Source organism: Dendroctonus ponderosae, unplaced genomic scaffold, assembly GCF_020466585.1.
Source record: "Dendroctonus ponderosae isolate FM_Combo_2020 unplaced genomic scaffold, Dpon_F_20191213v2 Dpon_F_20191213_7, whole genome shotgun sequence".
Lineage (NCBI taxonomy): Eukaryota > Metazoa > Arthropoda > Insecta > Coleoptera > Curculionidae > Dendroctonus > Dendroctonus ponderosae.
Genome location: NW_026018916.1, coordinates 7557100 through 7567345, shown reverse-complemented (window position 1 = coordinate 7567345; position 10246 = coordinate 7557100). Strand labels below are relative to the sequence as shown.

The window sequence follows — 10246 nt, the reverse complement described above, 5'->3', positions numbered from 1 at the left end:
CACGTATTCTTTCTTCGCCTGTACCATATTTCATCTCATTTTAGTTTGTTGCACAATGTAGGACCCGTCTTTTGCTCCCTGTCTACACGTATAATATTTCATTCATATCTTCTCTGCTTTTTTCAAGTGTGTTACATTTCACGATTGAACACGTTTTCAACTTTAGTATATCATATTCGTATACAATTCATACAGTTTTCATTATGCATATTGTCCACCAAGCGGGTTAATTCAATTTTACTTCAGAACCATCTATATTCAACGGTGTCAGTTCATAAATTTGCTTAAAATATATATGCAAAAGCCAGTTTTTCAGAGTTTAATGTGTACTTTTTGGTTACTATTTCCCGCTGAAATATTTTACCATGATTTGAAATTTTGAAATAAAACATATGAAAAAAACTTGAGGAGAATTTGCAGGAACAAATGGATGCATAAAGCCAAGAAAGTGGTCATTAATTAGCAATAGAACAATGCGGATGTTAATCGCATATTTCTATAGGGCAAATAATACTATCAAATATAACTCAATAAATTTTCATTATCCATGCATTCAACAATAATTATTTAAATACACCGTTATAAATTCATTACCGTTCCGCCAAATATATGTATTCACAACCGGCAATGGCCTATTATTTTCCTAAATAGTTCATTATTATTCTCGCAATAAACTAAAACAAACATTAATTTGTCACATAAACTATAGGAAGTTGATTAGAGGCTGAATGGGAATAATTTTCGAATACAGATTTTTTGCGCAAGAATATTTCTCAAACAGTACATTATAAGCATCGGATCTACATTAAGATCTGTGATTATTTGGCCGTAAATGGAATAATCCTTTGAAATATCATAAAAATTACCCTCGATTTTACATGGCAATATTTAATTCCTGAAATCAGGATGATGATTTTTTTTCAATTAATACCAATTTTTTCCCATGTAATTATAATTCCTCCAGGTAGGTGTTTTTTAATGTTGCTATTTATTGTAAACAATTAATTCAATTAAATTTCGAAATGATTTCCAGACATTCCATGACATTTTTCATTCCAAAATTTAATAAGAGGCTCATAAAGCGCTCACAAAATATCAAGAAATCAGGCATTTGTATTTAAATAAATACCACGCATTCCTCAAACACTGATTGCTCATTTTTATGGATTTTTCTTATTCGGATTAACTGTGCTTTTTATGAATAATTAAAATCAATGCATCGTCCTGGCATTATTAAAACGGCGCTAGTCAGTTCCACTTCCATTAATTATCAAAAATCAAAATCCAGCCCATGCATGTTCTCGCTCGCGTAATTTGCCTGTAATATTTTATGCGAGTCTATTTGTCTTTTAGAATTGTTGTGAGCTGCTAAAAATATTACAATGGCGCTGGAAATTAATAAATAATCAACAATTAGCCGTGGGCAATGCCGCCGATAAATCAGAATTAATTATTAAAATTGGGAAACTATGGGCCCTGGAAAATTATGCGTCGGGTATCCGATAGAGGATGTTTGATTTTAGACTAAAAGCTGGGTTGTAAGCTGGGATCTATTGTTCTTGACGTTCCTGCATTATTTATTTCATTCGAACCGTTACTGCTAATTAATGTGTTGCAGGGAAAGGCTTCAGAATAATTTAAGAACTTTACGATTGCGTGAAAAAGTATTTCTATTTTTAATTATACTTTTATACTACTTGCTACCTTGTGAAGCGAACTTTATAAAACGAATTGTTTAGATTATTCTTTGTCAGGAAGGAAACCCAGATTTTGTAAAAAAATTCTTAAGGGTTTTGATGTAAAAATTATCATTTTCGTCAAATTTGGGAAGAAGAAAAATTTAAATTATTTTTAATTATATTTCTTCGACATATACATTCGATTTCTAGTATTTTTTGTGCTGAATGTGAATAATTTAAAGTTGGCTCGGGGATGCAAGAAAAATGAATTGTGATTAAATTCTTCCAAAAGTCCTATCGCGTTTAGAAAGCATGTTTGGATAAGACAATTTAGGTAAAATCGTCAAGAATTCTTGATTTGCCGGTTTAGTTACCGCACATCATGTTTAGTAGTAAAATTGCTTCAAAGAATCGGAGAAGAAAATAAACGAATTATTTTCAAAAACTGAAGTTGAAACCGTTAAATTATACGGCTTTTGTCACGAAAATTTACTCTAAATGTATCTACTGATCAAAAAACGATATACGTTTTAGGTACTAATGGCATATAAAAGTAATATTTATATATGAAATAACTTATTTTAGCTGTCAACAGAAAAATCAGTGCTGAACGTATCAAGCATTTTATTGTCTTCTTTGTCATTTTGCAATAAATTTATTAGCCAACAGCTTTCGAAATCCCAAATGATGAGGCTCGAGTTAAAAAAGTGTGTTAAACTTAGAAAACAGCTCATAACTTTTTCATAATCAAGTAATTGCCATTTTCCTTCATCAATAAAAGACAAGAAAATAACAGTAAATAATTGTTAATTTACTATGGAAAGGTCCACCCCAATTACATATCTACATAAATATCTAATGTTCGCACATTTTGCGACGCCCCCGTTCATAAAGCTCATCAAAATGCGTCCCAAAAATATTTCACATAAAATAATGTCTGTTTTATGTACATTTTCACTCGTCTACGTTTCATGTTCATCGGCTATATTAACCCCTAGGTACGCTTTACATGTTGGGTGTTGGGTAATGCAATGAAAAATAAAATGGTTCACTCGCTAAAAAAATATTCTTTTTCAGGGATTTGAGCCACAATGAGATAGCTGTAGTCGGCAAAACTACATTCAAAGGGATCATTGGGGTTAAAACTTTGTAAGCAAAAATTTCTTGTACGATTAGTAAAAGCTTTCATTACCAAGTTCGCTTCTTTTAGGCAATTGGACAATAACCGAATAACATGCATAGACGATTCAGCGCTCCGAGAGATGAAAGATTTGGAAGTAATGTAAGTGGCTGACTTATTTAGATATACTTTTAAAGCTGTAGGGGAAAGTTCTAACTTCAATCAAAGTGCTTTTTCTTTTATAGAACATTGAACAACAACAACATTACATGGCTGGGCAAAGACATGTTTGCCAACGTATTTAACTTGCGAACCTTACGACTGGCAGATAATCTGCTACATTGCGATTGTAATCTTTCCTGGTTAGGACGATATTTGAGACGTTCAAGCCGATTAGCGCAATATACTCGATGCTATTCTCCAAGTCACTTAAAAGGACAAAACGTGGCTGATGTTCAAGATCATGAGTTTAAGTGTTCAGGTAAGAAATTAAATCTATTCATTATAGACAATAAGCTGCAGTAAATCGTTTATGGAAATTAGTCTCAGCTAATCAGGGTCATCATTTGTCAATTATTTTTATTAAAAAAATTTACTTAGGTTTAGCCGAAAAAGCCATAAATGGAGAATGTGCTAGCGAGTCTCAGTGTCCCCATCCATGCAGATGTGCAGATGGTATAGTTGATTGCCGAGAAAAGGGTTTAACCCAGGTTCCTGACTATATGCCCGAAACCACCACCGAAATGTAAAACCTTTGCAACTTTTCCTATTAAATCAATTCTATGAAGGCCTTTTTCTCCTTTTAGACGATTAGAGCAGAACCTGATAACGCATCTTCCGCACAAAGTATTTTCTGTTTACAAAAGGTTGAGGCGCATGTATGTATCTGAAATTATTATACTTTTATCCCGCAATGACAAATTTTCATTTTTAGCGATCTGAGTAATAATCGAATATCAAAAATTGCACCGGACGCATTTCAAGGATTAAAAGGACTAACATCCCTGTAAGAGCGACTGAAAATAATGAAACTCAAATAATAAATTAACTGAAACATTTTTCTAGGGTGTTGTATGGGAACAAAATTAAGGAACTGTCTTCTGGTGTTTTCCAAGGACTAACATCGCTACAACTATTGTGAGTAATTTCCTATTTACTCTCACTCTAAAACAGTTAATATGGATGTTTCGTTTTCCAGACTTTTAAATGCAAATGATATTTCTTGCATCCGGAAAGACGCGTTCAAAGATCTTCACAATTTGGGTCTTTTGTAAGTTTCATACCGTTCTGCTCCAAGAGTTGATCAAGTGCAACCTAAATGTTTTTTCAGGTCCCTCTACGACAACAACATCCAAACCTTATCTAATGGCAGCTTTGAGGCTCTAAAAAGTATTCACACTTTGTAAGTACGCGAACCTCCGCAGTTCCAAGGAAGTTTCATAATTAGTCAATTTTTCAGACATTTAGCCAAAAACCCGTTTATTTGCGATTGCAATTTGCAATGGCTAGGAGATTATTTGCACAAAAATCCCGTTGAAACGTCCGGGGCGAAATGCGAATCGCCGAAAAAAATGCAACGCAAGCGAATAGAGTCGTTGAAGGACGAGAGATTCAAATGTAAGAGAAACGGTAATAAAATCGTCCCAATTATTGAAATTATTGCACAAAATGAAGTTTTGCTACGGTTTATTGTTAAATTGTTTCCTCTTAGTTTACTGCTTAACACTAGAATAGGTTTTGAAGACGGAAAACATTCAAAATTTAAATTTAGCGGAGTTTATACAAATAGTACGAATAAAATAATAAAAAACATCCGATTAAATTATTTTTTATTTTTTAATATTTAGGCCAAGACGAGTTTAAAACATCATATGCTGGAGAATGTCTAACAGATAATGAATGTCCAGCTGGATGTTCTTGTGAGGCGTCCGTGGTTGATTGTTCAGGAAAAAATCTTAAAGAAATACCTCGAGATATTCCTTTGGACACCACCGAATTGTGAGTAAACGACAAAAACCTCCACCTCATTAAAAATGAATTCGTTTCGTTTCATCTAGGTTACTAAATGATAATGAATTAGGTCGCATTAAGTCTGATGGCCTTTTTGGACGGTTGCCCAATTTAGTTAAACTGGATCTACGCGGAAACCTGATAACTGGTATAGAAGAAAATGCTTTTGAGGGTGCCATTAAAATATCAGAACTGTAAGTGACTGAACAAACCCTAAACTGGCCATTCAAGCTATTCTGAACTATTTCAGGCTCTTGTCGGAAAACAAATTCATGGAAATCCACAACAAAATGTTCTTAGGCTTGCACAATTTAAAAATTTTGTCCCTGAACAACAATCAGATCACGTGTGTAATGCCGGGATCTTTTGATCCCCTTCAATCTCTACACACCCTGTAAGTGTCTGATTTTAGCAGTGGCACAAATATAATTGTTTTTTCTTTATTCCAGAAACCTAATTCAAAACCCATTTGTCTGCAACTGCCACTTGGCCTGGTTTTCCGAATGGTTAAAAAATAAAGGCCTTAGTGGATCTTCACCGCGATGTTCAGCTCCGGAGCGCGTTAAAGATGTGTTAATTAAAGAGCTGCCTAAAACCGAATTTAAATGCGCCAGTGAAAATGACCAAGGATGTTTAGGTGATAACTACTGCCCTCCGATGTGTTCTTGTACAGGTAATTATTTTACATGTGTTATTACAAAGGTTTTTGATTGATTTGAAAGGAAATTATTGCGGTCCAATTCGCGGAAAAAATGAAAATGTCTGCAAAACTGTTTAAACAAAGTTATTTTTCTTGGCTGACTGAAAAGTTGACAAATACTTTGAAGCATTGCATATATACTATCTGCACTTGCTTTGCACATAGTTCCATTCCAGAAGATACAGGATTCCATTGAAGGCAATGCTATTTAATTTGTATCCTTAGAGAGAAGACTCACTAATTTCAAGACACCCCGTGAAATTTACAGCAAAATTTGAAATTTTCATGTATCCAAATTGTGTTGAAATACAAAATTTCTGGAAGTTATGTACATACCGATGTTAGGCAAAAAAAAATATTATTTAATATTTCGGAAATCGCTTTATATAGGTTGTTTACCTCTTGTTGTTACTCTTTATCTGTTCTGTCGTTGTTGTTACTATTTCCCTATTAATTACCGGCTTTAAACGTTATTATCGCTTTAATCCAGGTATGTTTATCTAATATCTGATTCTCTCAAATTTCCTAATTTTCATTAAACTAGCATTAATTATCAAAATCATTTTCAAATAGTCTATTTTGGGGCAGCAAGTATTCAAAATTCCCAAGCATCTGACTTGGTTTCATTCAGCATGCGCAAACTCCCACAATTATCAATGGAAAATAAGACGCTCCGGTATTCCATTCATGAGAAAATTTACGGTACTACACCGTGCTCGCTTGAATAAAATCCGGTACTATTGCGCATCGAAACCGGTTTAGAACACTCTTATTGGCGCGTTCGAAATTCTTCGGGCCAGCCCGCTCTCTATTGGCCAGAGTGGGATTCCCGTCTGCTATCAAGTGAATGAAAATTCCACGCATTCTTGGGGATATCCGTGTTCACGTTTTAGATGGGTTTGAGTTGGAAAATCAAATTTAAAATGACAGAATTTAGCCAGATGCAAGGGTGTTTTTTACCAGTTCTCCACAATTTCAAATGTTTTTAATAAATTCGTCTAATTTTATTGAAATCCGCACAAAGTCGATTCCAGGAATTTTGAGCGAAGCTAAACTCTTAAAGCTCTCAAAAAAGCTCAAGTTTTATGATATCGCCTAGAGGGCGACTGCCACTCACATTTATTTTATTTTTTTGGAGAAACTAGGAATTAAAATTGCATATCGCGTTATCTGGGGCGGGTTTAAACACTGGCGATATCTGAATGGAGTGCCGCACTTAAGAACCCCATACGCATTCTAAAATTTATATATTAATAAAGCTCATATCTTTTTTCCTTACATTATATATTAACATTTTTCCGTAGGTAAGGAATGCAATTATGATTCCAAAACCTTGAAAATCTAAAAAAATATCTTTATTTGTGTCTCGGTTATCATATGTAAGCTCATAAAATCATTCCCAAAATATGGGCATTGTTCCAGACCCTCTTCAACTCTGTATTTAAAAATAATAAACTTTCATCACCCAGGTTGTTTCAAAAGATGTAGTTTCTAAAATAAGGATAATAAATTTCATATGTTCAATCGAATATTTGGCCTCCAAGCAAAACCACAGGAATTTATTTTTCCTTAAAAACTATTTAGTGTAATTCATAATTGAGAAAACGCACAACAAGAATATTTTAGTCTATTGATATATTTTACTAAAACTTTGTCCTTCGTTAATAGAGCAAAATTTGAACAAGCCTACTTATTTTAATTTAAAAAAGGTTTTAAGGGTCCAATTTTATAAGTAGGCCCAATGTTATGGTTTTATGGTTAGTTAAAAATCTTCATTAGCGGGTGATCAGATTTCAGGAGACTCTAATGAAATTTATTGACGCGTATAAAACAAGGGTTGATTTCATGGCCTAATTATGAACGCGTTTAGTATGAAATAACTGGAAATTATTTAAAATTTAAAGAAGTTTTAAGCGATTTAAAATAAGGAAAAATGCTCATTTAACTGAATAAACGACTAAGTGCTGCCACAAGGCGAATATTAAACAAATCTGACTAAAACTACTTTTGCCTTGAACTATGTCGCCCGATTTTTATTAATGCCATTAACACATATATGGAAAAAATATGTTAAGTCCATTACAGCGCTGAACGGTTCAATTATGTCTAGCAATGTTAATGGCATCATCAAATTTTGCATTAACACAAATATTAACGATTGTATGTAATACAAATACGTTGTAAAAAGTTGATGCTTATAAATAACGTCAAAAGTTATCACTGTTAAAATATCATGTTAATTACCTGCGAGATTAAAGTACTAATAAATCTACTATTTTCGAAAATACTTTATGCAAATTTAACAGGTGCTCGAGGATAAAGGCGGCAAACAGTAAAACCGCCGTTCTTCTGGAATTGGCTTATTTGAATTTTTTTTTAACTTACTGAACAGTCGATAGCCGATATTTCTGTCTATGTATTGTAAAATACAAAGTATTATATGAAACATTAATTATTTTTTAGATTAGTCAACATGATAAACTCCATTTGAAATGTAAAATAATTAGCGAATTATAAGTGAAAAGTGGCCATTAAAAATCCTCTGTCTGCGTTTGAAATTTCAATTATTTCAGAGTGCTTTTTCTAAAAATTTAACAAGCCCCAATCACACTTTAACTATTTCTGAATTAGTTGATTTAAAATTATGTATTACCTGTTGTGTTTAGCTAATACAATAATTAACTCAACAGTGATATTTATTTGTTTTTATATATTCATTTGTATTTATTTGTGAACCGATATTTTCTTATCGTATTATTTGCTTTTGAATATATCGTCAAACTAAAATCCAGGATAAATCAAATAAAAAACAATCGCTATCCTGTTCGTTTTCAGGGACTGTGGTCAGATGTACTAGGGCTAGCTTGAAAGAAATACCTAGGGGAATTCCTGCTGAGACGTCCGAGTTATACCTGGATTTCAATCAAATCAAGCGCATCCAAGCCGATCGAATTAGCCACTTAAAATCCCTCACTAGATTGTAAGTTTTTTCGACTTAGATCGCATCTTGTTCAATATCAAATATCTTTTGATATTTAGGGACTTGAGCAACAACCAAATTACGATGCTCTCTAATATGACGTTTGCCACATTATCAAAATTATCCACTCTGATAATCAGCTACAATAAACTGCAGTGTATTCAACGAGGGTCGTTGCAAGGCTTAAAATCGCTTAGAATATTAAGTTTACATGGTAATCAGGTGAGCTTGATTCCGGAGGGAACGTTTGCCGGATTAAAAAGCATCAGTCACATGTAAGCATACTTATACTTGTTTTGAAAAAGTACTCACCGAGTCTTCCTCTAGTGCCTTGGGCTCAAATCCGCTTTACTGCGACTGTTCGCTCCGATGGCTTTCGGACTGGGTAAAAGTTGACTACGTCGAACCTGGAATAGCCCATTGTGCAGAGCCTCAAAACATGAAGGACAAATCCATATTGAGCACTCCTTCTTCCGCATTCATCTGCAAAGGTAAACACGAACGCAATGAGGACTTAGTAGTGCTTATAGCATTTAATTTGCAGGTCAAGTTTCTGCAGACATTCTATCAAAGTGCGATTCCTGCTATACTTTCCCTTGCCAGAACAACGGAAAGTGTCTTACAATGCCCGAACATGAATACGAATGTAAATGCGCTCCAGGTTTTCATGGAAAAAATTGCGAGTTTATGATCGATGCATGTTACGGCAATCCTTGCATGCAAGGAACGTGCAAACTTTTGGAAGAAGGCAGATTTAGGTAAGAAGCATTGACACGCTTGGAATTGTTACTGAAAATTAAATGTGTTTTTTAGTTGTGAATGCTTACCAGGCTTTGCCGGTCTTAGATGCGAAACAAATGTAAACGACTGCATCGACAATAAGTGCGAGAACAACGCAACCTGCGTCGATCTAGTCAACTCGTACGAGTGCAAATGCCTCAATGGCTTCATGGGTAAGTTTATAAATAAAATTTATCACCTATTTAACACGTACAGACCCAAACAAAATAAAGGTTTTAAAAAACATCAGCTCCAAATCCTCAGTGAAATTATTTATTATAGTTATAAAACAAATAAAAGTATTAAAATAAGAAGGAAACTATTTGTTGTGGTAAACGTGAGAAAATTAATTAAAGTAAGAGTTTTTGAAGAACACTTTTTTTAGAATTTAAACTAATCTAGTTCAGACTATGTCTGGCGCGCTGCTGTTGCAATTTGCTGTACGGGGTTTTAACAAAGTCACACCTTTACATTTACTGCGCCGTCAACTTTCTTTTTTATCGTCAATATTTATTATACACTTTTTGAACGCAACAAAAATAGGTACTTAATTTGAACATGCATACCCCAATTTTAAGAGTAGTGCTAAGTGCGGTATAATTTTTCGGGCATCCAAATCAAATATACAAATATTTTTTGTTATTCAAATAATTCCATTCCACAAACTTATGCAAATACCACATACTGAATCAATCAAATCAATAATAAAGTTTTTATTTTTTTTTGTCACAGAATAAAAATTTAAATTTTTCCACCTTGCTATATCTAGATTTATTTTTCGGATAATTGATTACCGTGCACAACAATATCGAATTTTGCAACTGAGATTTCGAGTTTCACTCTTTCATCTTTGCAAACGTATTCAATTTTAGGCGAAGACGTAATTATAAAATTTTGAGAAAAACTGTATTTTGCTCAGAAACGGAGAGTAGGGCAGGAAAACTCATAAAAGTTATTGAAAATAAACAAACGAATAT

General features: G+C 33.6%; 1 protein-coding gene across 3 annotated transcripts in view; it reads left to right on the top strand.

The window, feature by feature from the left end:
• Nucleotides 1-9442, top strand: part of LOC109546161 (protein slit) — a gene marked incomplete at its 3' end in the record, with an annotated part of 191607 nt that extends 182165 nt beyond the window's left edge. For 2 of the 3 annotated variants that reach the window (XM_048668236.1, XM_048668235.1), the window contains 19 exon segments: nt 2757-2828; nt 2890-2961; nt 3045-3280; nt 3400-3544; nt 3606-3677; nt 3734-3805; nt 3865-3936; nt 3998-4069; nt 4130-4201; nt 4259-4416; nt 4647-4797; nt 4857-5003; nt 5060-5203; nt 5259-5482; nt 8345-8489; nt 8549-8764; nt 8817-8980; nt 9034-9247; nt 9303-9442. In XM_048668236.1, the coding sequence (XP_048524193.1) occupies nt 2757-2828; nt 2890-2961; nt 3045-3280; nt 3400-3544; nt 3606-3677; nt 3734-3805; nt 3865-3936; nt 3998-4069; nt 4130-4201; nt 4259-4416; nt 4647-4797; nt 4857-5003; nt 5060-5203; nt 5259-5482; nt 8345-8489; nt 8549-8764; nt 8817-8980; nt 9034-9247; nt 9303-9442 (2588 nt within the window). 3 annotated transcript variants of the gene reach the window in all.
• Nucleotides 9443-10246: the final 804 nt, after the last annotated feature.